The 22,633-nt window shown below is 42.4% G+C and overlaps 1 protein-coding gene across 1 annotated transcript in view; it reads right to left on the bottom strand.

Moving 5' to 3' along the window:
- cxadr (CXADR Ig-like cell adhesion molecule) overlaps nt 1-22,633 on the bottom strand; it is a 45,077-nt gene that overhangs the window by 4,980 nt on the left and 17,464 nt on the right. The window contains exons 2-6 of the mRNA XM_074611216.1: nt 14,774-14,943; nt 7,238-7,442; nt 2,794-2,949; nt 2,545-2,667; nt 859-997 (exon numbers count right to left, since the gene is read on the bottom strand). Of these exons, the coding sequence (XP_074467317.1) occupies nt 859-997; nt 2,545-2,667; nt 2,794-2,949; nt 7,238-7,442; nt 14,774-14,943 (793 nt within the window). The remainder of the gene's footprint in view (nt 1-858; nt 998-2,544; nt 2,668-2,793; nt 2,950-7,237; nt 7,443-14,773; nt 14,944-22,633) is intronic.

The following is a 22,633-nucleotide window of genomic DNA, read 5'->3' as shown; positions in this document are numbered from 1 at the left end:
TTCAGTCTGTTTAGTCTATAGCTTCATGCTGTAGTGTTTCAGCGAGACAGGACCAGTGGTCTAATCCTCTTTGTCCTACAGCGAGAGTGTCACATTGTGGTCTTAGACAGATTCAGTCCGCAGCAGAGTGATAGTAAGCCCAGGGGTTGTACAGAGCCCGTGGGCTGCATGGAGAGTTGGATGGCTCTGGAGGGGGGGGGGGTTTAGGATAGGTGGCTCTGGAGGGGGAGGAGGGCGGGGGCAGCCAGCAGCAGACATGACACAGGATCCACAGAGCAAACAAAGCTTTCAAACTGATTACCACAGCTGTTTATTTGAGGAGGGGTAAAAAAAAGAAAAACGCTGATGGAGAAAAACCATTTTCATGGTTGTTGGAGACGTGTTGTTGTCAGTGCATGTGTGTCTGAGTGATGACCACAGGTCATACTACATGGGGAGTTGAGAATATTAATCATATGTAACTAGGGCTGTAATTCTATTAAAATATTTCATCGTGATTAATAGCAATTTAATCGCAAATTTTTTTATCTGTTCAAATGTACCTTAAAGGGAGATTTGTCAAGTATTTAATAAGCTTATCAACATGGGAGTGGGCACATATGCTTGCTTTATGCAAATATATGTATTTATTTATTATTGGAAATCAATTAACAACCACAGAATTTGCATTAACGCGTTAACTTAAACAGCCCTATACTGTATGTAACCTATGGCATTTTTTATGCTTACATTTAAGTATTAGTATTATACAACCCATTATATAGCAAAGACTACACAGTGATACAAAATATTCTTCCATCAAATGGGAGCTTTGTGTAGCTGTGAGCCAAGTGTCATTGATGTGTTTAGTGAATGTACCTGATCTCATTGCAGATTTCCTTCTCGTACTTCTTCCTGTGGCGGGCACGGCAACAGCAGAAGAGGATGATGGCGATGATGAGGAGGATCAGGAGCACAGCAATTATGGCTCCTGCGATGATGCCTGCCGTGTTGGGAGCTGGATAACGCAAGGAAGAAAAGGGTTGGAAGGTTTGGTAAATGTCTTTTGGGTAGCAAGGCAAGTTTATTTACATAGCACAATTCATACACACCAGAAATTCAAAGTGCTTTAACAGGTGCGCAGAAAAAACAATGAGTAGCAATGACAATAACATATAAGGGTCTGCATCCAACAAAAACCTCAAATATACTGCTGGATTATTTTCTAAGGTATGCTTTGACCATGGCTGTGAGTGCTCATGACTTATAAGTGAGTGGCTGTTTTTTTAGCACCTAACACCCTTTTTTTCATTTTTTCTTATCTCATTGGAAAAAAAAGATAAACATGCAAATTAACTTTAGCATTCCTGTTCCTCTATGTCGGCAACATCATGCTCCAGCACTTGTTTGTTTGTTGTTTGAGTGTGTGGTACCACGGCTTCTACTACTCAAGATGCTGACACTGCCTGAATACTTTACAGTAGCTAGCCAAGTGGCAGTGTTCTAACATGGTCCTCTTCACAATGCTATGTTTAGCTGTGATAAATTGGCAGACTTTACTGCAGTCACCATCATCTTATATTGGTGAGGAAATATTGAACACAAGCTTTGGCTGTATGTGTGCTAGCAGCACTGATAAATATACATTTTTGTTTTTGCACTGGACAGTGAATTTTTCACAAATGTACAATAACATGTGGATCCCAGATGCTCACCTCTTGATGGTATAATGTAAAATGTTTACTAATTTAGCCTGAACTTAGGTACTAAACTTAGTAAAGGTAGCACATAGGTAGATTTCTAATCACGCTAACGGCATGGATGGCAGTGACGGTCGGCCTGTCGACTTTAGTCCAGACTTTAACTACAACGATTAGTCAATTAATTAATGGACATAAAATTCATCAACAACTATTTTGATAACTGAGTAATGGTCCAAGTAATTTTTCAAGCAAAAATGCAAAACATTTGATGGTTACAGCTTCTCAAATGTGAGAATTTGCTGGTTTCTTAAAGTTATAATGAATTGAATGTCTTTAGGTTTTTGACTGTACTTTGGTCCGTAACCAAACACCTGCAAGCTAAAGACATTCCCACCAGCCTCAGCTGCCCTTTGTGTTTTCAAGTAGCAAATACTAGCATGCTAAACTAAGATAGTTTACATAGTAAACATTGCACCTGCTAAAGCATGCTGACGTTTCATGCTGAGCATTTAGCTCGAAGTGCAGCTGTGCCTATGAGAAGTTAGCATGGCTGTAGACTCTTAGTCTTGTTCTCAATATTACCTCATGATTATACCATTGTTAATGTGTATATTTTGGTCACATGAATACATAACTGTACTCTTGAAGGTACAAATGGCAGGGGTGAAAGAAAGAGTTCCATATTATACCTGTATGGGGTACTGCAAACTGTACTCCAAAAGTACAATTCTGCTGGACCTTTTTTTTTTAGTGCAGCAAATACATTATCCAGCTGACCACCAGACAACAGAGCAACAGGTTTAAATGTGAAACAGGCTGAATGCAGGTTAGTGCATCAAGGTGAAGTTAGTTGGGCACTCACCAGGTTTCACGCTGATATACAGTATACATTCCTCAGTGCCAACACGGTTGGTGGCAGTGCAGCGGTAGGTGCCAGATGCGCTGGCAGATGCGTTCTTCACGTTAATGGTGCCTCCCACTGGATCTGTAGTGAGGGCAAAGCACACATCAATGAAGAGATGACAGTGTTAAACAGAAAGAGGAGCTGTGTGTGGGATTTTGAAATCTGATTTCTATTTGTTTTGGGAATGCTTGTGAGAGGGTCTCTTACCGAGCACAGCGGAGCTGGGCAGCAGCTGGCTGTCGCTGGTCTTGAACCAGCTGTATTGCAGGGGAGTGGTGCCCTCGTTCGATATGCACCTCAGCACAATGTCTTTGCCTTCCTGTGTGGGGCCTTCGGCGTAGCACCTGGGCTTGGATGGCTTCACTGTGGAGAGAAAAGGAAGTGATTGAGAGCGGTGAAAAACAACAGGCACAACCAGGTGGCCACCTGGCATTAGCTTGGAACAACACAGTCCTGCTGCCTACCACCCAGTTATTATTCAATCTTTCATGCTGTGGGTAAGTTGTGTGTCTGTGTATTGTGTATTCCTAAAGTTCATTTCCTCTCTTGCTCAAAGCAGCAGTCATCATCGTAATGAGAGTGGTAATCAGAGTAATTGATACAGCTGCTGTCATTACAGGAGCTGTCACTCAGGATAACCGCAAGGAGGAAAGGAACCGCGTGCTATCCGACGCACAAACACACGTAGCGTTCTGGGTTAAGGATGAAGGTAAAGCTTTCTTGTCTTAAAGCTGAACGTGTGCAAACACTCCTCGGTCAGTCAGAGTGCTGGCAGGAGATGATACGGGGGATTCAAAAACAAACAGAGCTTCAAATTAAAAGCAGACCCACTCCAATGAAACCCAGACAGCCAGGCGAGGGGCGGGGGGGCAGGGAATGGAGGGGGTAGAGAAAAAGAGAAAGGGACTATGAGATGTAACGTTTCTGAGGCTACAATCCAATTCCGGGCTGTGTGTTCACTGACAGAGAGCTGACATCATGGTGTGGTAATAATGAGTTCTGTAACAACAAAACCCTGGCGTGGGGCTCTCCAGATCTGAACCAGGTGTCGGGCGGGAGGGGGAAGCTTAGCAGGCATAACCGTAAGGATTAACAGTAGACTGACAGTACTGAGTGCTCCTACTAATCTAATAAACACACAGGGGGTCAGAGTGGAGGGGGCAAAACAGAGAGCAAAAATGAAGCGAGCGCTGACGGACAGATGGCAGAGTGATGGGGGCCAGGGCTGCGCGGCTCCTAACTCACAGGCCTGCCCTTTGCTGCCGTCGTGTTGCACCTACACACACGTTCACGCAGCACACAGTAAATGTCAGCGAGCTATGACATTTTGAATGCGTCTTTTAAAAGGCGAAAGTCAACTCGACGCGTCCGAGGGCTGTAACACACAGCTCCTCTTATTAGGACTGCTGTCCGATGAGCAGATTTATTTGTTTGAAAGATGAGGTCAGAGAGGAAGGTGACAGAGGCTGGAGGAGCACGGGGAGATAAAGGGCAGGGCGATACAGCTAGCCTGGCTCTGTAAAACGAACAATGAATACAGATTTATGAGCGCAAGGCTATCTTGGGGACGAGATAAGTAGAAAGGGATTGCCAGATTGTGGTATTCATTTCAGTCAGGCGGCGCACAACTTCAAGGAGTGACCACTGATAGTTGAATGATAAAGTGAAAGATAAGTGAGTAGTGGGCACTAAAGCCAGGCAGAGAGAATTAAAGAGACTGGCTGTTGAGCCTTAGCAGTGATCCTGGATGCGATGAGGATTGCCTGGATTTCAGAACCTGACCCTGTCAGATGGTTTGTTTTACAGAACCATCTGAGATCTCTGTCATTGGAACTGTTTGGAAAAGGGGAGGCACTTTCATAAAATACTTGGCAGGTGACTGGATGAACCACCTGTCAATCAAACTAACGAAAGCAAAACTAACTCTAAGTGAAAATATCGCTGTACTTTACATGTTCAGTGCCGTTCTTTCCTCTTCTTTCAATGAAGAAATACTCTCCAGTTCTGATTTAACTGATGCTATTGCAGCATCTACCTTAACCTCTTCAGGAGCCGCCATTGTTGTTTAGAACCAACAATCGCCTCTCCGTGTCGTCTCATGCTATGGTCTCACACACCTAAGCCACGCCCGTAGCTGCAGTAGCTCCTCACAGGACGCTGATTGGTCTGTTGTCTGGCGAGCCGGACACAAACGCATTACTTGGGAGTCTGCCGAGATGGATTTTCGTGTGACATTTGATCCCAGGTTTCTCGTGATCTTGTGACATCACGAGAATCCAGCTGCCGTGCGAGGTTATGGACTCCAGGCAGGCAGAGCTAGATGATTGGCTGTTGAGAGTGTAGGTGGAGTCTAGTCAGAAACAACTGTGAGAGTTGCTGACATGTAGTGCTGGAGTGCAGGTGGGTACTCTCCTCCTGTTAACTTCAATGTCCCGTTGCGACCAGAGGAGAATACACAACGAGGGATGCTACCTACTGTACACTACCTGGACACCATGTACACTGCAGGGGTCAGCATGTGTGCCTACCCGCATATGGCCGCGTATGTGACATGTGTGTGCCATAGCAACACCCGGTGTATAAACTGAGGTGCGTTTATGTCTGTGCACACACGTGCATGCAAGTCTCCCCTGTTCTCGGGACCATCCACCTTGTGACAAGATCGACCTGAAGGTAAAATGCAGAGCAGGCAAGATGTCCTCCCCTCTCCTTGTCAATGTTTCTTTGCTAAGAACACCCCTGCCCCTGGGGGTCAATAGCTAGCAGCCTGTCAGCTCCTGTAGCCTCCAGCTATCTCTCTCTCTCATGCACGCTATAACTAAACACATCTGCATAACGATAATGAAAGTTGGATTTGCATTTTAGTCACTCAGCAGACCACAGCAAGATCAAATTGTGAGTTTGAATATTTCTGCATCCTGAGGTCCTTAAACGGTCTTGGAATTATATCACTGTAAAGCTGAGACTCTTGTGGATCCAATGAGACCAAATTTATTAATGTGTGATGATGTTAGTCCCTATAGGAGCCATTTCATTGTAGTGAGACCATTTTTTTTAAAAACGTGACCTCGCTTTATAAAATGACCTGCAGTGACCTCTAGGATAATCACAGCCTCATGAAACTTTATAACAACAAACTAAAGACCTAGGGCATTCAGAGGATGGATGGCTTGTCTAGGTAGATTGACAATAAGGGGGTTTCTGAGCAGTTTACAGAACAGAAGTGCTCGCCATCCAATCTCAGAAAAATGCATTCTTGCAGAAATCTCCAAATCCACAGCATGGCTTTTTCTTTTTCTATGGTGTTCCTCAAGGACTTGGTGGCTTAATGTGGTATTTGAAAAACAAGGTCTATGAAAAAGAGGGGGTTGGAGGGGTGGGGTGTTGAAAAGGTTAACAACCTCAGCCTATGCTGTTAGTTTCCGTTGTAGATGGCACTGGTTAACTAGGCCATTTTGATGAAAATGACAAACTTAAACAATGGACTTAACCAAAATTAAAAAATAGGCTCGAAAAACAACTGAGAAATCAGCTGCAGGCTTGCTGACCTCCCTCACTGGTGAGGAATGTGGAACTGTTGCAGGGAGGAGAAGCCATCACAGCAAATGTACAAGCATATGTATGAATCAGCGATGATTTAAGCAGTGATTAGTTTTTTCAAGGTGCCATTGGTAAGATCAATTTTTATGTAAAGTACCCTCCCCAAGGGCTTTGTCAGTGGCTCTTGTGTCGGCTGTAGTCACAGTTAATGGTCAGATTATATGTGGCCATTTGTCTCTTTTATTAGAGAACTGCTTAGTGGCGCAACACAACTACTGAGGAACCTGTTTGTTTCCAATAACTCATGTCTTTCTGGTTGAGCTAGTTGGTGCAGTGCAGTCACTTTTGTGCACATGATATCATGTCAACAAGAACAGCGGCCATTTTCTGCAGCCTGCCCTATCTTTAGAAAGGAGAAACTACTCTGATAACAGGGCTGCCATAACAACACAATGTGCAGCTTATCCCACGGCACAGACTAGTGCAGCGCATGTGGGTTGTTTTTCCCATATGCAAATAGCAGGCGGGTTTCGGGAGGCAATTCACTTTCGACATCATTTAGTCAGTTGACCGACCAGCAAGGCCATTCTGTGTGAGTGTGTTTGCCTAGGGAGTGAATCATCTGACTTATACAACTCTGGTGTGTCACCCATCTCACCCTGTGCAATAAAAAGCCAGCTGATTGCAGAGACTAGACATTTATTTTTAACATTTTCCACTCATTCATTCATTTAAAATGAAAGCTGTGATTGGAGAAAAAAGCAATAAAATGATTTTGTTGATCAAGACTAATGCTAAGTATAAATATAGAGATAAATCATAAATCATGACCGCAATATTTAGTGAAAAAAAAAAAAATCTGGATTATCATTTTAGACATAATCACAGAGCATCTCGGGTGAATACAGAAATGTATCACAAAGGGGCAGTGCTCTACAGCCTCCAGGAAGGTCATGCACTCGATTTTAGAAGGGATTACATCAAAACAGCCAAGGAGTGCAAAGGCCGTGTGATTTGGAACATTTCCGTGTAGAGAGAGAATTTACCCTGTGAGAAAAAAAAAGACTGCTTGCCTAACACCAGAGCGTGTTCAGTGGTTTGTTCCACTCACCCATGACGATGAGCAGCATCTTCCTGCTGCGGATACCGGGGGCCTTCTTCACCTTACACTGGTAGGTGCCCGAGTCCGCCGACTTCAGCCCCGTTAGGTTGATGGAGGCGTCGCCGTTCTTGGGGTCAGCTGAGTTGAAGTGAACTCGACCCTTCATTTGGGGGTAGTAGTCCTCGTAGGACCTGTCGCCTGAGTACAGGATCACCTGGATGTGGGAAGGGAGTGCAGGAAAGAGAGTTTGAGTTAAAAACTTTAGAGTGACGTACTGCATCTTACTTATCTGTTGATAAAACTCCTTCCAGAAAATGAATAAAATAACGGCCTTGAAATGACAGTTGTGTGCTCGCTGAGAGATAAGGACTTGCTCACTGAACCAACCAAAATATATGGAAGAGAGAAAAGCGCCCTCTCTTTTTATCTCTGCAGTGCCCTTCAGACCTGGCAGCCTGCGCTGTTCTGCCCTTTCTGTGCTCAACAAGAATGAAGGTGGAACAAACAAAGCGACCACTGTGGAGCCAAATCAACACCTGCTGTGTCAACAAAGAGCAGTAACCCCCAATTCTGTAGCCATCCCACCCCCCTCCTTCCCACACATACACGCACACACACAGTCTGGGTCTTGGAAGCAGGAAAGGAAATGCCTAGAAATAAAGGCCAGGTGGAGCCAACAAGACACCTCATAGCTGGTAGCTATGAGAGTGATGGAGGAGGGGAAAACAAAAGGAAAAGAATGAGGAGGGGAAAAGAAAAGCAAACAACAATGAAAAGAGTTCTCATTCTCTTTCATAGACATTGGCATATTCTTGCACATTTCCATGGAGACAGTCATCAACATGCTTTTCTGTGCCACGATCAGCGCCAGGCATACGCACAGCAATACCCCTGGGTAGGTAGAGAGGAGGAGAGTGGAAAGACTCAAAAACATGGCAGGAGGAGAGGAAGAATAATGAATCCATCAGAGGAGGCAGAACACTTAAAGGAAGCACGAGAGGAGCACAACAAAGGGAAACATGGGCGGTGTTCGAAACTGCCTACTATACTACTGACAAACACAGTATGCCGTATGCCGTACATACGGCATACTGTGTTCCTCAGTAGCGGGAGTAAGAAACTGCTTTAGCCTTTAAACAAGCTCTTAAAGCACCGGACAAAAAAACAAACTCGTACAACTTTTGCTATATTATCGAAAAATGCAACTTTTTGTTTATGACCAATGTTTGTTTTCTTTATAAGTTACTGCATGGTCTAGCTCCAACACCCCTTCAACAATTCATTCTAACAGCTCATGGTGAAGTAAGACAAACAGGATTATCAACGAGGGGAGACGCTACAGTTACAGCAACAAAACAGTGGAATGATATCGCTACAAATATTACAGTAATGTCAAAAAGGGTCATGTTGTCTCAGCAGGTATCTCTCTGCCCCGTCAGAGGCAGCGCTTTCGTCTCTTCCCTCGTCACTTCCTGCTGCTCTGCAGGCGGTCTGTGAACGTGACTGGCTGGATCTCCAGCGAGATATGCCCGCGAGTGATTGTGGAGCTTTTCAACTCCAAAAAGGCAGATAATCACAGGTTGCCGTTAATTTTATAACGGACATCTGTGTTGTTACATTTAAACAAACCATCCGTCAACAGGGAAATAAAAGCATCTTGTCTACAGACCGGTCTCTTGAGAGAGCTCCAGCCAGCTCATAGCGATCTGTGAGCGTGACTGCCCGGCTGGCGAGGTAGCGACCCCGGCAGGCTCTAGCTAGCTGCCACGGCAGTTTGTGGAGCTTCTAAACTCCGAAAACGTTGGAGCAAATGTTCGATTCGCCATCTAATATCGTAAAACTGTGATATTCAAAATCTACACAGTTGATTTCTCGCCTCAAAAATGTTCAGAAGTGACTTTAGTGATGAAAAGCTACAACTGTAGTTGTGACCATAGCCTGTACTGTTCCAGTGCTTTGCATTATGGGATACAGTAGAAGAGATCGACTGGTCCGATGCATACTGGAGATTTTTTTCAAATCAGTATGACATCCGGGTATTTTTGGCATACTGTAGATTTTGCTTTTGTTTGTATATTGCATACTACATGCTACATTTTGACCAAATCAGTACGTACTACTAGTATAGTATGGAGTTTCGAATTCAGCCAGAGTCAGGGATGTTCTGGTGTGTCTAGAGCAAGTTGCCTCTCTGCTACATTTCCAAAAGGAAGACTAGCTCCTGGAGCTCGAAGGCAAGCGTGCTCGCAGTGGACGCCATGCTCATCTTGTACATATTAGCCGTGTAAACAGGTAATGTAGTTAAAATTCCACCTGGCTCTCAGGGGAGGGAAACCTATCCTTCACTGGGGATCAGAACCTCAGCAGTAATAACAGCAATATGCGAGATGAGACCACGGAGGAGAGGAAATTAAATTGCCCCGAGCACAGCCAGACAAGAACTCTCACATGAGCTCAACCACTTCACAGGCACACAGATGGGAGTGCTTACACAGAGGCACACCTCTTGCAAAAAAAAAAAAAAAAAAATCTGAACTGCACAATAACCTTGAAAATCATGATCCAATGAGAAAAAAAACCCCATAAAGAGCCCGGGGAATGAAAATGAAAAGGGCAAATGACTAGACAAACTGGCGGGGGCTGGAAAGGACAGAAGAGCACCACCGTCTGTGTGCTGCATTTCGGAACAGGTACGACATTCACTGATACAATCGCCACCTGGCCTGGCCAGTCTCAGTGGACGGATCATGCTGCAGAGGTAACAGACCTCTATTGGCCGGGATCCCTTTCATCAGACACATGTAAAGATGAGGTCATTGTCATGTGATGCTGTTGCACAGGCGGGGAAGAGGAAGAGGTGCAGATCATTTGAGAGGCAAAGCAGGTAGCCGCGATACCTGTGTACTCTAAACAACCTGCAGAGATCGGGGAGTGCATCATCCCAGGCTTTTAACTTGAATGACTCGTGCCACATGCTGCTTTCACGGGAACAGTTCTGCTCTAAACTGCTTCACAAGGTTAAAGCACCATCACTACCTGAAAGTGTCCTTCAACAGTGACGCTATAGAGAATGCAACGAAATGTGGCCATTAGCATTCATGTTCATCCCTGATATACAAACAAACAAACAATGCAATTTCCACCAAACAGTGTCACGGCTTTACGTCCAAATCCTCCAATACTTTGTCAACATGCACACATTCCCGTCGCAATAAGTTCAGTAAACAAAAGGCTCTGCTGCTGCGCTCAAGGACAAAAGAGACAGTTTGTATGATATGGAATAAAGCTATGTATTTCTCTGAGCAAATTCCTCTCCTATTCACACCATTGATATCAGTGGCGGCTGCTGACTTTAAAAAGGAGGACAGGAAGAAAACCAGCCCTTATTTTGCACTTGCACCTCCATTTTATGTATGGGGGCTCAGTGCTGCTTGATGTACTCTCATGTTCCTATTTTTTGTGTGTCATATGGATGGGGGGGGAATATTTTTTATAAATTATACTGAGTTTTTGTAATGGATTATTTTAAACAATTACTCTTTTTTAATATTTTGATCTCCCTTTTGCCTCTCAAAAATAGAGGAGGAGCAACCTCCTCTGCCTCTGTGGACCAGCCTCCACTGATTCAAATTTAGTTTTCATAATTGTTTCCCTTGTTGTTCTCACAGTGGTGGTGAGCTCTCAGGGCACACCCTGCTTTCAGCTAATCTGTAGCCAGGCAATGAGAGCCAAATGCTAATGACTGTTACTGTAGGCATGCCTGGCATCTCCCATTCAAGCCCAACAAAGCAACATGCATTAGCTACGCTTCTGCACCCGGACCCTGATGATATGTGGGATGTGTCAGATGAAGGAGGCCATCATTTCCCCACCAGATACCGGATTGAATAGACAATGCATTACTTCTGATTGCATCAACACAAAGAAACTGATATATGGTTCATGAATATGAACAAAGTTACTAAAGTAAGGGTTGTTTGCACATTCCAGGCACACTACACAACCCATCTCCCTGTTTGCCAAAACAGGGCTTCCAGTTCCTGGTTATATAACCCTGTGGACTGATCCTGTTGACTAGTTCTCCACTTTAAAGTTTTATCCGATAGTGGCTGTCCTTTAAGAGCAGCCTGGATTTGCTGATCTCAGGCCATGTGAGCAAAGGTTCACCATGGTCTCTGAGCATTTGGACGCCTGTGGCTATAAAGTTTAGCCTTCATTCTCATCTCCTTGCCTGACCTAGTAGCTTTGGTCCTTGCTGATTGGCCTAATCCCATTTAACACTGTCACATATATTAAAGCAGCCCCTTGGAATTAATGTGCCGCTAATTACAAAGAATTCACCCCGAGCGTGACTTCATAATGGTAAAAGGCTATACGAATGTGAGCGTGTGTGTGTATATAGCGAGCAAAATCTGATAGGTCAAGGAGAACAAATGCGTTCAGAGAGAGATGTCTGGCCTGTTTAAATTCCTACGAAGGTTTGGCAACATTAATGGATGTGCAGATAGACCTCAGCAAAACAGCACATAATAAAGAATATAAACTGTGGAACCAGATGCAATTAAGGAACATTTAGCCGGGTTTCCACCAAGAAGTTCCTGGTAATTTTAGTCCTGGTACTACTTTTCGAGGAACTAAAAGGTCCCTTCAGCCCATTGTTGTCTGTGTTTCCAGGGCGGGCTAAAGACCTGCGAAGATTAGTCCGCTGTCCCCGAAAGTTCCTGTACCTCAAGAAAGTAATACCCCCGACCAGGGCCTTTTTGGGGGGGTAAAATGTCCCCGGAAAAAGTCCCGGTACTTAATTTAGACCCTGGTACCTGCGGTTGAAACACATTAGCCTCGTTCCACCAAACTTTCCCCCGGAGCCAAGAACCTTTTGAGGTACTCACTGCATTTCAACTGCGGGGACCAGGGTCTAAATTAAGTTCCGGGGACATTTTCAAGGGCTTTTTTACCCCCCAAACAGGTCCTGGTTGAGGGGTAGTACTTCCTGAAAGTACCGGAACTTTCGAGGTGGAGTTTGCAGGGATGACCATCGCTGATTGGTAAAACACACACACACACAGTGCCGCTGCTTCAACGGCTTCAACGGCTTCAACGGCTTCAACGGCTTCAACGGCTTCAACGGCTTCAACGGCTTCAACGGGTTCAACGGCTTCAACTCGTGTACCGCTTCATTCATAAACAAGGAAGTACTCTAGTATCGATTTAGGACCATTTTAGGACGAGGGGAGAGCATTTCTCTTTGTTCGATAACATTAAAAGTAAAGTTAGGCTCTGCTGTCGGCCTCCCGACTCATTTAAAAAAAGAGAGAGATCATTAGATTAGATTATTAGCGGTAACATTAGAAGAGGGAGACATCGCGATGGTGCTGTGAATGAGAAAAGAAACGGTTTTCTCGTTGTTTCACGGTGGCTACATTCTAAAGCACAAATAAACAACCATCAAACACTCAACAAATGATTTACTGTGGAGACAGACGCTCTTAGTTTCATTTTCCTCCTCTGCATTTCATTCATTATATGCAGCAATAAATATCATCGTCGCAGTGAGACAAAACCTAATGTTTATTTTTTTCTAAGGTTCATTCTTTTTCAATATGTTTTTTTTCTCCGATGAAACAGGTGGACACACTGAGCTGCAGATTGTGTTTACTGCTGTGACCACCAGCAGCCTTCGCCTAATGTCATGTTTCTTTTTCATACGTCAGCGGACTAATTTGCCTAATCTTTGCAGGTGTTTAGACCGCGGTGGAAACGCAGACAATAGAGGGCTGCAGGAACCTTTTAGTTCCTTAAAAAATAGTTCCAGGAAATTTTAGTGGAAACCTGGCTAATGAGTTACTCAAAGGGTTCCTAGTTCCGGATAAAAGTTCCTGCAGTCAAAAAGGGGCTTTTGTATTTCTACAGCTGCATTCGGACATGAAGAGGAAGAAGCCCTAGTGAGGAACCACCCACGCTGAATTCTGTGCTTCCCTATAGTATTGTTGAGACACTGAAAAAACAGACAATTTAAAAAGCACTGAAATCAATATTTCATCATAAGAACTATTGATATAGTGAGATTAACGATAATGATAGACTGCTTAACTCCACCTCCCTTTGCTCCACCAGTCCAGTTAATGATTCAGAGGGAAAACAAAGTAGGTCAAAAACAAATAAATGGGGGTAATTGGTGTCTCCGTGCTGGCACAAGAGCAGAAGCAGGAGTACAGAGGTTAACCTGGGTGAGAGGAGGACCGGTTGGGTCGGTGGACAGAGAGGACAGTGGGTGGATGATAGGGACAGAGAACCTTAATGATGAGCCTGTGACCTATTTCTAACATTTGGGCCAGAAAAAAACTAAAACCATGGGATACAGGGGGAAAAAAAGAGAGTGGAGGAGAGGGATGGGAAGGCTTTGTGACAGGTGGGGGAGTAGAGAGCCACGGGAGAGGATCACACCCTTGGAACGATCTGCAGCAAGAATCATTCTCTATGGCTGTGAAAGCCCCGAGGGCATGTGGAGATCCTGTAGAGTTTCGTAGTCCTCCCTTTCCATGGCCGAGGGCCATGCTGGAAACGAAAGACACAGCCTGGGATAAAGGGAGCTCCCACCGCTCCCACTGTGTGTCTGTGAGAACACTGCAGACTACAAAATGCTCAATAGAAGTACATGTGGCTCAAATTACATTTGTCTTGCATACTGTATACTTCCTTTGTTACACTGTAACACTTCTAGGAAATATAAACTTAGCATCAAACCTGTATTGCAAAACATACCAAACAACACAAGACACCACAACAGAACAGGTTAGTGCAAAACCACACACACTACGAGCAAATGAGGGACTTTTAAAGTCTTTAAACTAGTTAATCGTGATTAATCGCAAATTAATCACACATTTTTAATCCGTTCAAAATGTACCTTAAAGGGAGATTTGTCAAGTAATTAATACTCTTATCAACATGGGAATGGGCAAATATGCTTGCTTTATGCAAATGAATGTATTTATTTATTATTGGAAATCAATTAACAACACAAAACAATGAAAAATATATTATCCAGAAACCCTCACAGGTACTACATTTAGTATAGAAAATATGCTCAAATCATAATATGGCAAACTCAAGGCCAACAGGCAACAACAGCTGGCAGTGTGTCAGTGTGCTGACTTGATTATGACTCGTCATAAACTGCATGTGATTATCATAAAGTGGGCATGTCTGTAAAGAGACAGAGGTCAGATGTTTTCCTCGCCTTAATTTAGCGTAAATTTGGAGCGTCAAGCTAGCACGACATGGTTGGTACCAACGGTTTCATTCGATTTTCTAGTTTCATATGATGCCAGTATCTTGAGTTTTGAGCCCGCTACAACCTAAAAATCGCAAGTCGCGTAAATGCATTAAAGTAATTAGTTAAAACAAATTTGCGTTAACACGTTATTATCGCATTAACTTTGACAGCCCTAGTTTAAACCTATGAGAAGCTGCATACAGAAGACCAGGTTGAAAAAGTAAAATAAAACTGCATTTTCAATGTTTGTGGGGAACATCCACACGTACCACTTTGTCCTCTTTCTGGTTGTCTGAGGACAACAAGCTCCATTCAATATCCAGCGGTCCAGAATCCTCAGGGGCCAGAGAGAACTGGCAGTCCAGCTTCACACTCTGACCGCTGGCCTTCTCTAGGGATGTGGGCCCCGTAGATGTGATCTCAAGACTAGATGCCAAACCTGGACAGACAAACACAAAGAGAGGAAATTAATGCACTGCAACATGAATAATAATAAAAAACATTGAATGCCATTTAATGCCAGCTTCACGATCATACCAGCAAAAGAATGACTTAAACCACAATTATTTATTAAGGACATTTTATTGACATTTATATCATATTTTTATCAGTAGAGAGACCAGCTGTATATAATTGTATAATTCCTAGAAATATAATTAATCAATCAATGTGACCTGAATCCAGATGAGTGGCAGAACATGGATGGATGTCTTAACCAATTAAAATTATTAAATGTATTCAATTTTTTGCTAAAACAGACACTTGCCCATTGCAAGATGATGAGCTAATGTATAGCAGTAGTAACAGAGCTTACTACAGGTCTGAAGGTACTGAATGAAACAATAAAAAAAGGATAAGGAACAGCCTCCTGCAGCACAATCCACTGTCAGCCAGTGTGTAACATCTCCCAACAATCTGATATAAAACATTTTATAACTAGCATCACTGCCTGCAAGGTAACATATTCAAGATCTTTGTAAATTACATTTTAAATTAACTTTTTAAAACATTAAACGTAAGGATTTTTTGAGGAAAGTGAATTCAATGCTTTTTAAGACTTTTCAAGACCTGCAGATTCAGATTGAGAGGCTCATCGAACCAAGGCAATTGCGAAGCGTCACTGAATAGGTGGCGGAACACGTGTTTGTACGCTTGGCGGAGCTCAGACGACCTCAGACAGAGCATACTCTGAGGATTTGTACCAGCCTTGGACCATGAGGATCCTTGAGACTGCATGTTTCTCAATAAAACATTTTTCATCTCATTCAGGAGTGATGAAGTGTTACAGATTGCTTATGTGTAGATGACTTTTTCACTCATATTCATCCATGCAGCTCAGGACAATGAGGTGGCCTTTTGAATATTAAAATCACTTAGACTCAGTGACATATTGGTGACCACTATAACTTTTTTATAAGAGAAAATCATCGACAGTTAATTAGCCCACCACAATTTATATGTGCAGCATTTCGGCCAGAAAGATCTCACCAAGCAGCACTTTTCATGCAATTTGACCTTGTTTTGGCAGCAGTAAAGAGCTGTTCCTTTAACTGTTTTGAAGCGTATTCCTTATTCATAATAGTTTGTCCATCCTGAGACCAAATGAGTGAAAGCTCTGTAGTAATTGTTAGCTATTACTAGTAGCTATATAGCAAAAAGAAAATACCACTAATTTGTGAGGGAAATGTCTTTGATTTTTGGGTTGCTGGAAAAAATGTAATAAATAATGCCTGGCAATGACTGATATATTTGACTTCAGGACATCTCAGACTACATACATGTTGAAAATCAAACATTTTTAATGTATAAATTTAGATATTTTCCAAAGTAAAAGTCTCTGGAAGAGTATGATTCAACTTTTTCCCATGGTCTAGTGTTAAAAAAGTTAACAAAAATTCCAAATACTTGTAGAATCTCAATACTTAAAAATCGCAGTACATATCGACTCGGCACCCGAGTATCGTGATAGTATTGAATCGGGAGATAGGTGAATTGTCCCAGCCCTACACACCACCAGGTCACACAATCACAGCCACGTTCAGGTTTTTACTTTTTTTCCGGTGAATGAATTAATGAGTGTTCATTTTTAACATTGTCCAAAACGACTGAACGAAGACTACAGATTGTAAATTCATGTCTTTTTTTGGTGATGGAAAATTCTGTTGCTTGCATCTAATTGAACTGAGTTGATGAAAATTGTTTACGTGCTTTACAGATACATTTTCAGTTGGCAGTCAGATGTTTTGGTTCGGGGGATGTGTCACTCATGAAATAAATATGGCTTAAGCTCATCTGAGAATTAACTCTTAATAAAATATGCATCATGTAAATCACACAGTGAAAAAAATACACTAATAAGAGTAGAACACAGCATAGCTGAAGGAAGGGTGATGATAATAAAAAAGGGAAACTGTAGCCCATCACCAAACTGGAGCAGTCTCTTAAGCATTTATTCTTAGAAGGAATAAACATAATTTCCTGGTGACATCAACTGGGTTAAGATTCTCCATTCAATACAAGATTTAAGCCGCAGCAAGGAACACAGTCCATAGAGAAAGGAGTTGTCACATGCTGCCTCGACACATTAAAATCCTTCTGACAGCCTGCCACCTTCCAGTCAGCGAGCGGGGGGAGAACAGCTTTATAAAATAAAAAAAATCACCACAATATGTTGCTGCTAAACAGCGTGTGTGTGTAACAAATACTTATCACGACCCACAAATGACACCAAACGTGTAACTGAAATGTTCTGCTGATAATGAAAGAATTTCCACTTCATCTAAAACGTAAAAAAAACATATAATTTTTCTTAAGCTACATCTGTATCTCATTTCGCTGCTTTCACACTGACAGATGGAGCTGACTCAAACATAATGGGTGAAACAGGAGCCAAACCTGGCAACTGGAAACACTTTGTTAACCTCTTTTCTCTTCCTGGAAAGGTTTCCATAAAAGACGAACAAAACGAGAGTACATGCAGCTGCACAACCACAAAGGGATCTGAAAGCGCATTATGCATGTTGTACTGTAGTGCAGATAATTTGTACTACTGCTATAATCACAATTTATACTCTGTATAAGCTACACACGGTCTTCCAACCCACCTGACCGCTCTCAATCAAATCTACCAACAGTATGAGCAGGGTCAAGGTGACAGGCTATCAAGTATGCAACGTAAATAAAGAAAATGAAAGTATTTATTTTGATTGTGATATTGAGACTAGGGCTGTCAACGGTAAAGTGGTAATGCGTTAATGCAAATTCGTTTTGACGCCACTAATTTCTTTAACACGGCTCAGTTTTAAAGCTAGAGTGAAGATACTGGCATCATATGAAACTAGAAAGCCTAACAAATCCATTGGCACCAACCATGTCATACTAGCTTGTCGCTACAAAGTTACCCTTTTTTGGCGAGGAAAAACTGGCATGACCATTTTCAAAGGGAACTCTGACCTCAAGATATGTGAATGAAAATGGGTTCTATGGGTACCCACGAGTCTCCCCTTTACAGACATGCCCACTTTATGATAATCACATGCAGTTTCGGGGCAAGTCATAGTCATGTCAGCACATTGACACACTGACAGCTGTTTTTGCCTGTAGGGCTTGAGTTTGCCATGTTATGATTTGGGCATATTTTTTTATACTAAATGCAGTACCTGTGAGGGTTTCTGGACAATATTTGTCATTGTTTTGTGTTGTCAATAGATTTCCAATAATAAACATATACATACATTTGCATAAAGTAAGCATAATGGCCCGCTCCCATGTTGATAAGGGTATTAAATACTTGCCAAATCTCCCTTTAAGGTACATTTTGAACAGATAAAAAATGTGCGATTAATAGTGATTAACTATTTTAATTAATTGATGACCCTAATTGTTTGCCGCTTGTGTGAGGGCAGTTTGTAGATCCAGGCCCTCAGGGTACGGAGGGTGTGAGCTACAGGTTGAGGTCCCTGCCGCATCACATGTCCATCAGCTTTGTTTCAGCCTCAAACCTCACTTCCCTCTGGGCTGTGGTAGGACAACTGAATGAAAAATACACCAGAGACTTGCACGCATATAGAGAGTGACAGTCTCAGTCACACCCGCTATTGTTGAAGCCCACAGCCTGTAAGCACTTGATATGGTTGCAAAGCACAGGCATAGTTTTATTCCCTATCCGTCGGCGCTGCAGCTGGTCGTTTCAGCCCACGGATTTTGACAGGCGCCCTTGATGGGAGCGATCCATCGCCTTCAGCAGAAGCAAGAGAAACAGGGAGCGATATAGAAAGAACTGAGATGTATGTCTGTCACTGTCAAAACGGATACACAGCTTGGCATCTGCATGACGGAAAGCTATGTCAATTCATCAAGCTCTTAAAGAAGACGGGGCATTTCTCAAAGTTGCTTAGAAAGGGGAGAAAATTGCTTTCTGTGAGAAAAAGAAAGTATTCGGCGTGAACAGTTTTTCAGAGAGACTGGTTTCTCTGATGGGCATTAAGGGACACCGTCTGATGTACCTGTTAAATCAATGACAAACCTGTGAGGCCTTAGACAGCATTTGTTTAAATTACAGTTCAGCCAGAGGCCTCTTCTATTCAGCAACACACAAATGGGAAAAAGGTGCCATTTCAGGATATCATCCCTTCCATTGGCAAACAGATTTGTTTGCTTATAAACCTGCCTGTGTGGCGGCTCAGGTGACAGCAGTAGCAAGGCAAAGAAACATAAACACCATGAGTGTAATCTAAAGTTAATTCCACATTCAATCAACAGACAGGATTCTGTAAACCGGTTTAATCCATCTACTGCACGTATAAGGTTGTGGAGAAGAACTGTGGTAAATGCAAATGAGATAATTGGGTTAGTTTATTTAAAGGCACCGCAAATCTACAATTATAGCAAAGCAGGCAGATGTTCAAGGCCCTGAAAACTAAAACACATTTTAATACGAGTGATGGTCCTACTAAAACACACTTTATCTGCTAAGGTTTGAACAGTTTGGGTTATTTCTCAAGAGAGATTTTGTTTTTGTCTTTGCTTTTCTCACTGATTTGAAGTCAGTTGAAAAAAGGTGATGCAATATTTGAATCAAAATGCAAAGACAAATGTGTGGTTGTTTTCTTATGTTTCCAGCACTGTCAATTAAATCTGATCAAACCACACCCATACAGTCTTGATTGATTGCTGCTTATTTAGTCATGAATATGAACATAAATTTGTAAGATTTGCTATGAGAGAAAACATCAACAAAGCATTCTAGTAATATCATCCCAGCAGCCCTTAAATTATGTATGATCATCATCCTTAGCTATAAAAGGCATTTGTGAGAAATAAAAGTGGCACAGTTTTACATTTCATGTACAAGCACCCAGATGGCATCCTTTCTATGAAATACAAATCTACAAAGCTCAGTAAAAAAACAATCATTTTAATAAAAAAAGTCAATAAATGGAGCCTGTAAACAAGACAGGAAGAAGGGAAATTAGTCCTGATGAAGATTCTGTGACCAGTCAAATTGGTGGCTGCCATCTAAACAACAACGTCACATAAATAAGAATAATATAGACACTAAAGAAATAATGAAGAAAGTGTAAACTAATATGGATTGATCCACACAAGCAATTTGAATTTAAAGCTCCTGGAAACGTGATTTAAAATCTTCTGTTATTCCTCTACAACATTGAATATGTATTACTTAGTGTGCAACCATCAAAGTTAAACAACATCCTTAGGTATTAATTCTTAAGAGTTTAAAACATCAAAATTCAGCTAATCTGCATCATCAGGACTGTGTGGGTGGGGTTATCAGATTTGATTGACAGGGAAACCCCTGTATAAAATAACCCAAATTGTTCCAACTCTGGCAGAAAAATATGTGTTCATGTAGGACTCCATTACTCATAATAAAAAGATGATTGAGAAATTAGATTTCAGGGCCTTTAAGATCACAAATTATCATGATTAATTAAAAAATAACAGCCCTTATCATAACTAACTTGGACATGGCAATTTAAATGACTGAAGAATGGCTAATAACTGGCTGGAGAAATCATCCAGCCACTAGCTTCTTACAGTAAAAATAACACAAATAACTCTGTAACCAGGCAGCTCATGCTGTTAATCAGTAACTATCAGGTATCAACACATACTGTACACAGTGTTTGTGTAAACCTTGGACCAGGTTACTCAGAGCAGGAATGATTTTACTGAGCTCAAAGTCTCTGCCACAGTGAGAGAGCGCTCCATATAATGAATGGCGTATATAGGGTGACAGTCTGTATTTAGAGTAATGGCTCCAGAGCTAAAGTAAACTGGCCTTCTTCCTCCAAGGTAATATAATCGGCTGATAAGAGAGACCATCATTACAGTCCAAGGAAAACTATGAAAAATCGGCTGTTGGTAAAAGCAGTCAAGCATATACACCAGACACACACACACAACTTCCTTGAGCTCAGAGTCTGCTGTTGTAGTAAGAATGTGTCCTACTGTGTGGGTGTGTGTATGTGTGTGCGTCTGCGTAGTAGGGGAGCCGAGCAGTGGGGGAGGGCACGCTGGCTAATTAAAAAGTCTGTCTTAATAACTATTCATTGCTGCCTGTGTCTCTTTTTCCCTCCAGTCTCCACCACACTGTCTGACACAGCACATCCCAGCATGGTTACTGGGAGACTGGGAATGAACAAGAGGAATTTAGGGTGTCAGCGCGCTCCACCCAATACCCCCACTGCCATTCATTCACTCACCCCCCCACCTCTCCATCCCTCCCTGCCTTTCCACCTCCTCTCCAACACACCCATGATTGTGGAGTGCCGGTCCCCTAGGCCTCCAATTCTCTCCGGTCCTGCTGATTGTAAACCCCACCACCCACCCCCCTCCACCTTTGTCGACATACAATGGGGAGCGAATCCTGTCTCCTGGCAACCAATCCCTCGGAGAAGGTTGCCGTGGCGCTTAAGAGACGGCATGAGAGAGAGAGAGAGAAAGAGAGATAGAAAGAGGTAGGTAGACAGAGAGGGAGAAAGAGGTTAAGTAGGTGGAGACACAAGGGAGAGTTATAAAAAGGAAAGTTAACGCTACCTCGCCATTAAAAAGCGTTTGTGAAAGTGAACAAAGTCCAGCTCAAACCTTTCATGGTGAGACGTCTTTATAAACATCCACATGATTTCATCACTAAGGAACACTGTAAACAGGCATGGTTTCTCTAGAAATGATTTTGTTGATTGAAATGATGGGATGAAAATCAATCAATGACAACTTTTGAATGTGGGTAATTGTTTGTTTTTCTCTGTTTTGTAAACTGAATAATACCTTCCGAGTTTTTTTGATGAGTGGCAGGTAGGACAAAGAGAGCAATCCGGAGACCTTCCTTTGGGCAATGATAACTTGGAATGGGCATTTGTCATTATCATCTACATTTTAACAACTAATAAACTTTAAAGACTTTAACAGAACCTGTCTGTATAGCCCAAAGTGTGTTTTTGCAGACATGATGTTAAGTGTAAGGAGTACACAGTACACTTCAGCAGACAGCAATAAGCCCTGAAACCAGGAGACAGTTTAACACGCTAACCTCTACTGACCCTTGTGCTACCCAGCTAAAGACCCTCAGAGCCTTGGCGTGGGCCACAGTGGGTCATAAGCCTCTTTCTCCACCCTTTGACCTTAAAGAGCATCCTTGGGAGTAAAGTCTGGAAAGGCAAGTCTTACCACGGGGAGATAAAGGCAGCAGCTATTTCAGGCTCACAACTCAGCAACAGCAACAAGAAAAGCTTGGCAAGGTGAAAGAGGTGAATGACGTCACGCTGGGATTTACTCCTGTTTGCGTTCTTTAAGGTTTGCTTTATGCAGTAACCCTTGTATTGGGTCTGATGTAAGCCGCAGTGGAAGCATTGGTCTAGTATTTCAGTCCAATTTTAAGTATTTCGGTCAAATAGCTATGGACAAAGAGTGTGTGTGGCAGGGAAATATGCATCTATGAATTAGAAAATTCATATATGCAAGTATGAATTTACATCTTTTTCTCATTAAACAACACTGCAAGTGGAAATATTTTCAGTTTAGTGCATCTTGGAAAGAAAAACCCACACAGAGTAAACAATCTTGAAAACAATATTATTTTCCAACCAAGTGAAAAGAAAATGTCA

The sequence above is a fragment of the Sebastes fasciatus genome, chromosome 16 (genome assembly GCF_043250625.1).
Source record: "Sebastes fasciatus isolate fSebFas1 chromosome 16, fSebFas1.pri, whole genome shotgun sequence".
Lineage (NCBI taxonomy): Eukaryota > Metazoa > Chordata > Actinopteri > Perciformes > Sebastidae > Sebastes > Sebastes fasciatus.
The sequence above is the reverse complement of the archived record's forward strand: the minus strand, read 5'-3'. Positions and strand labels throughout refer to the sequence as shown.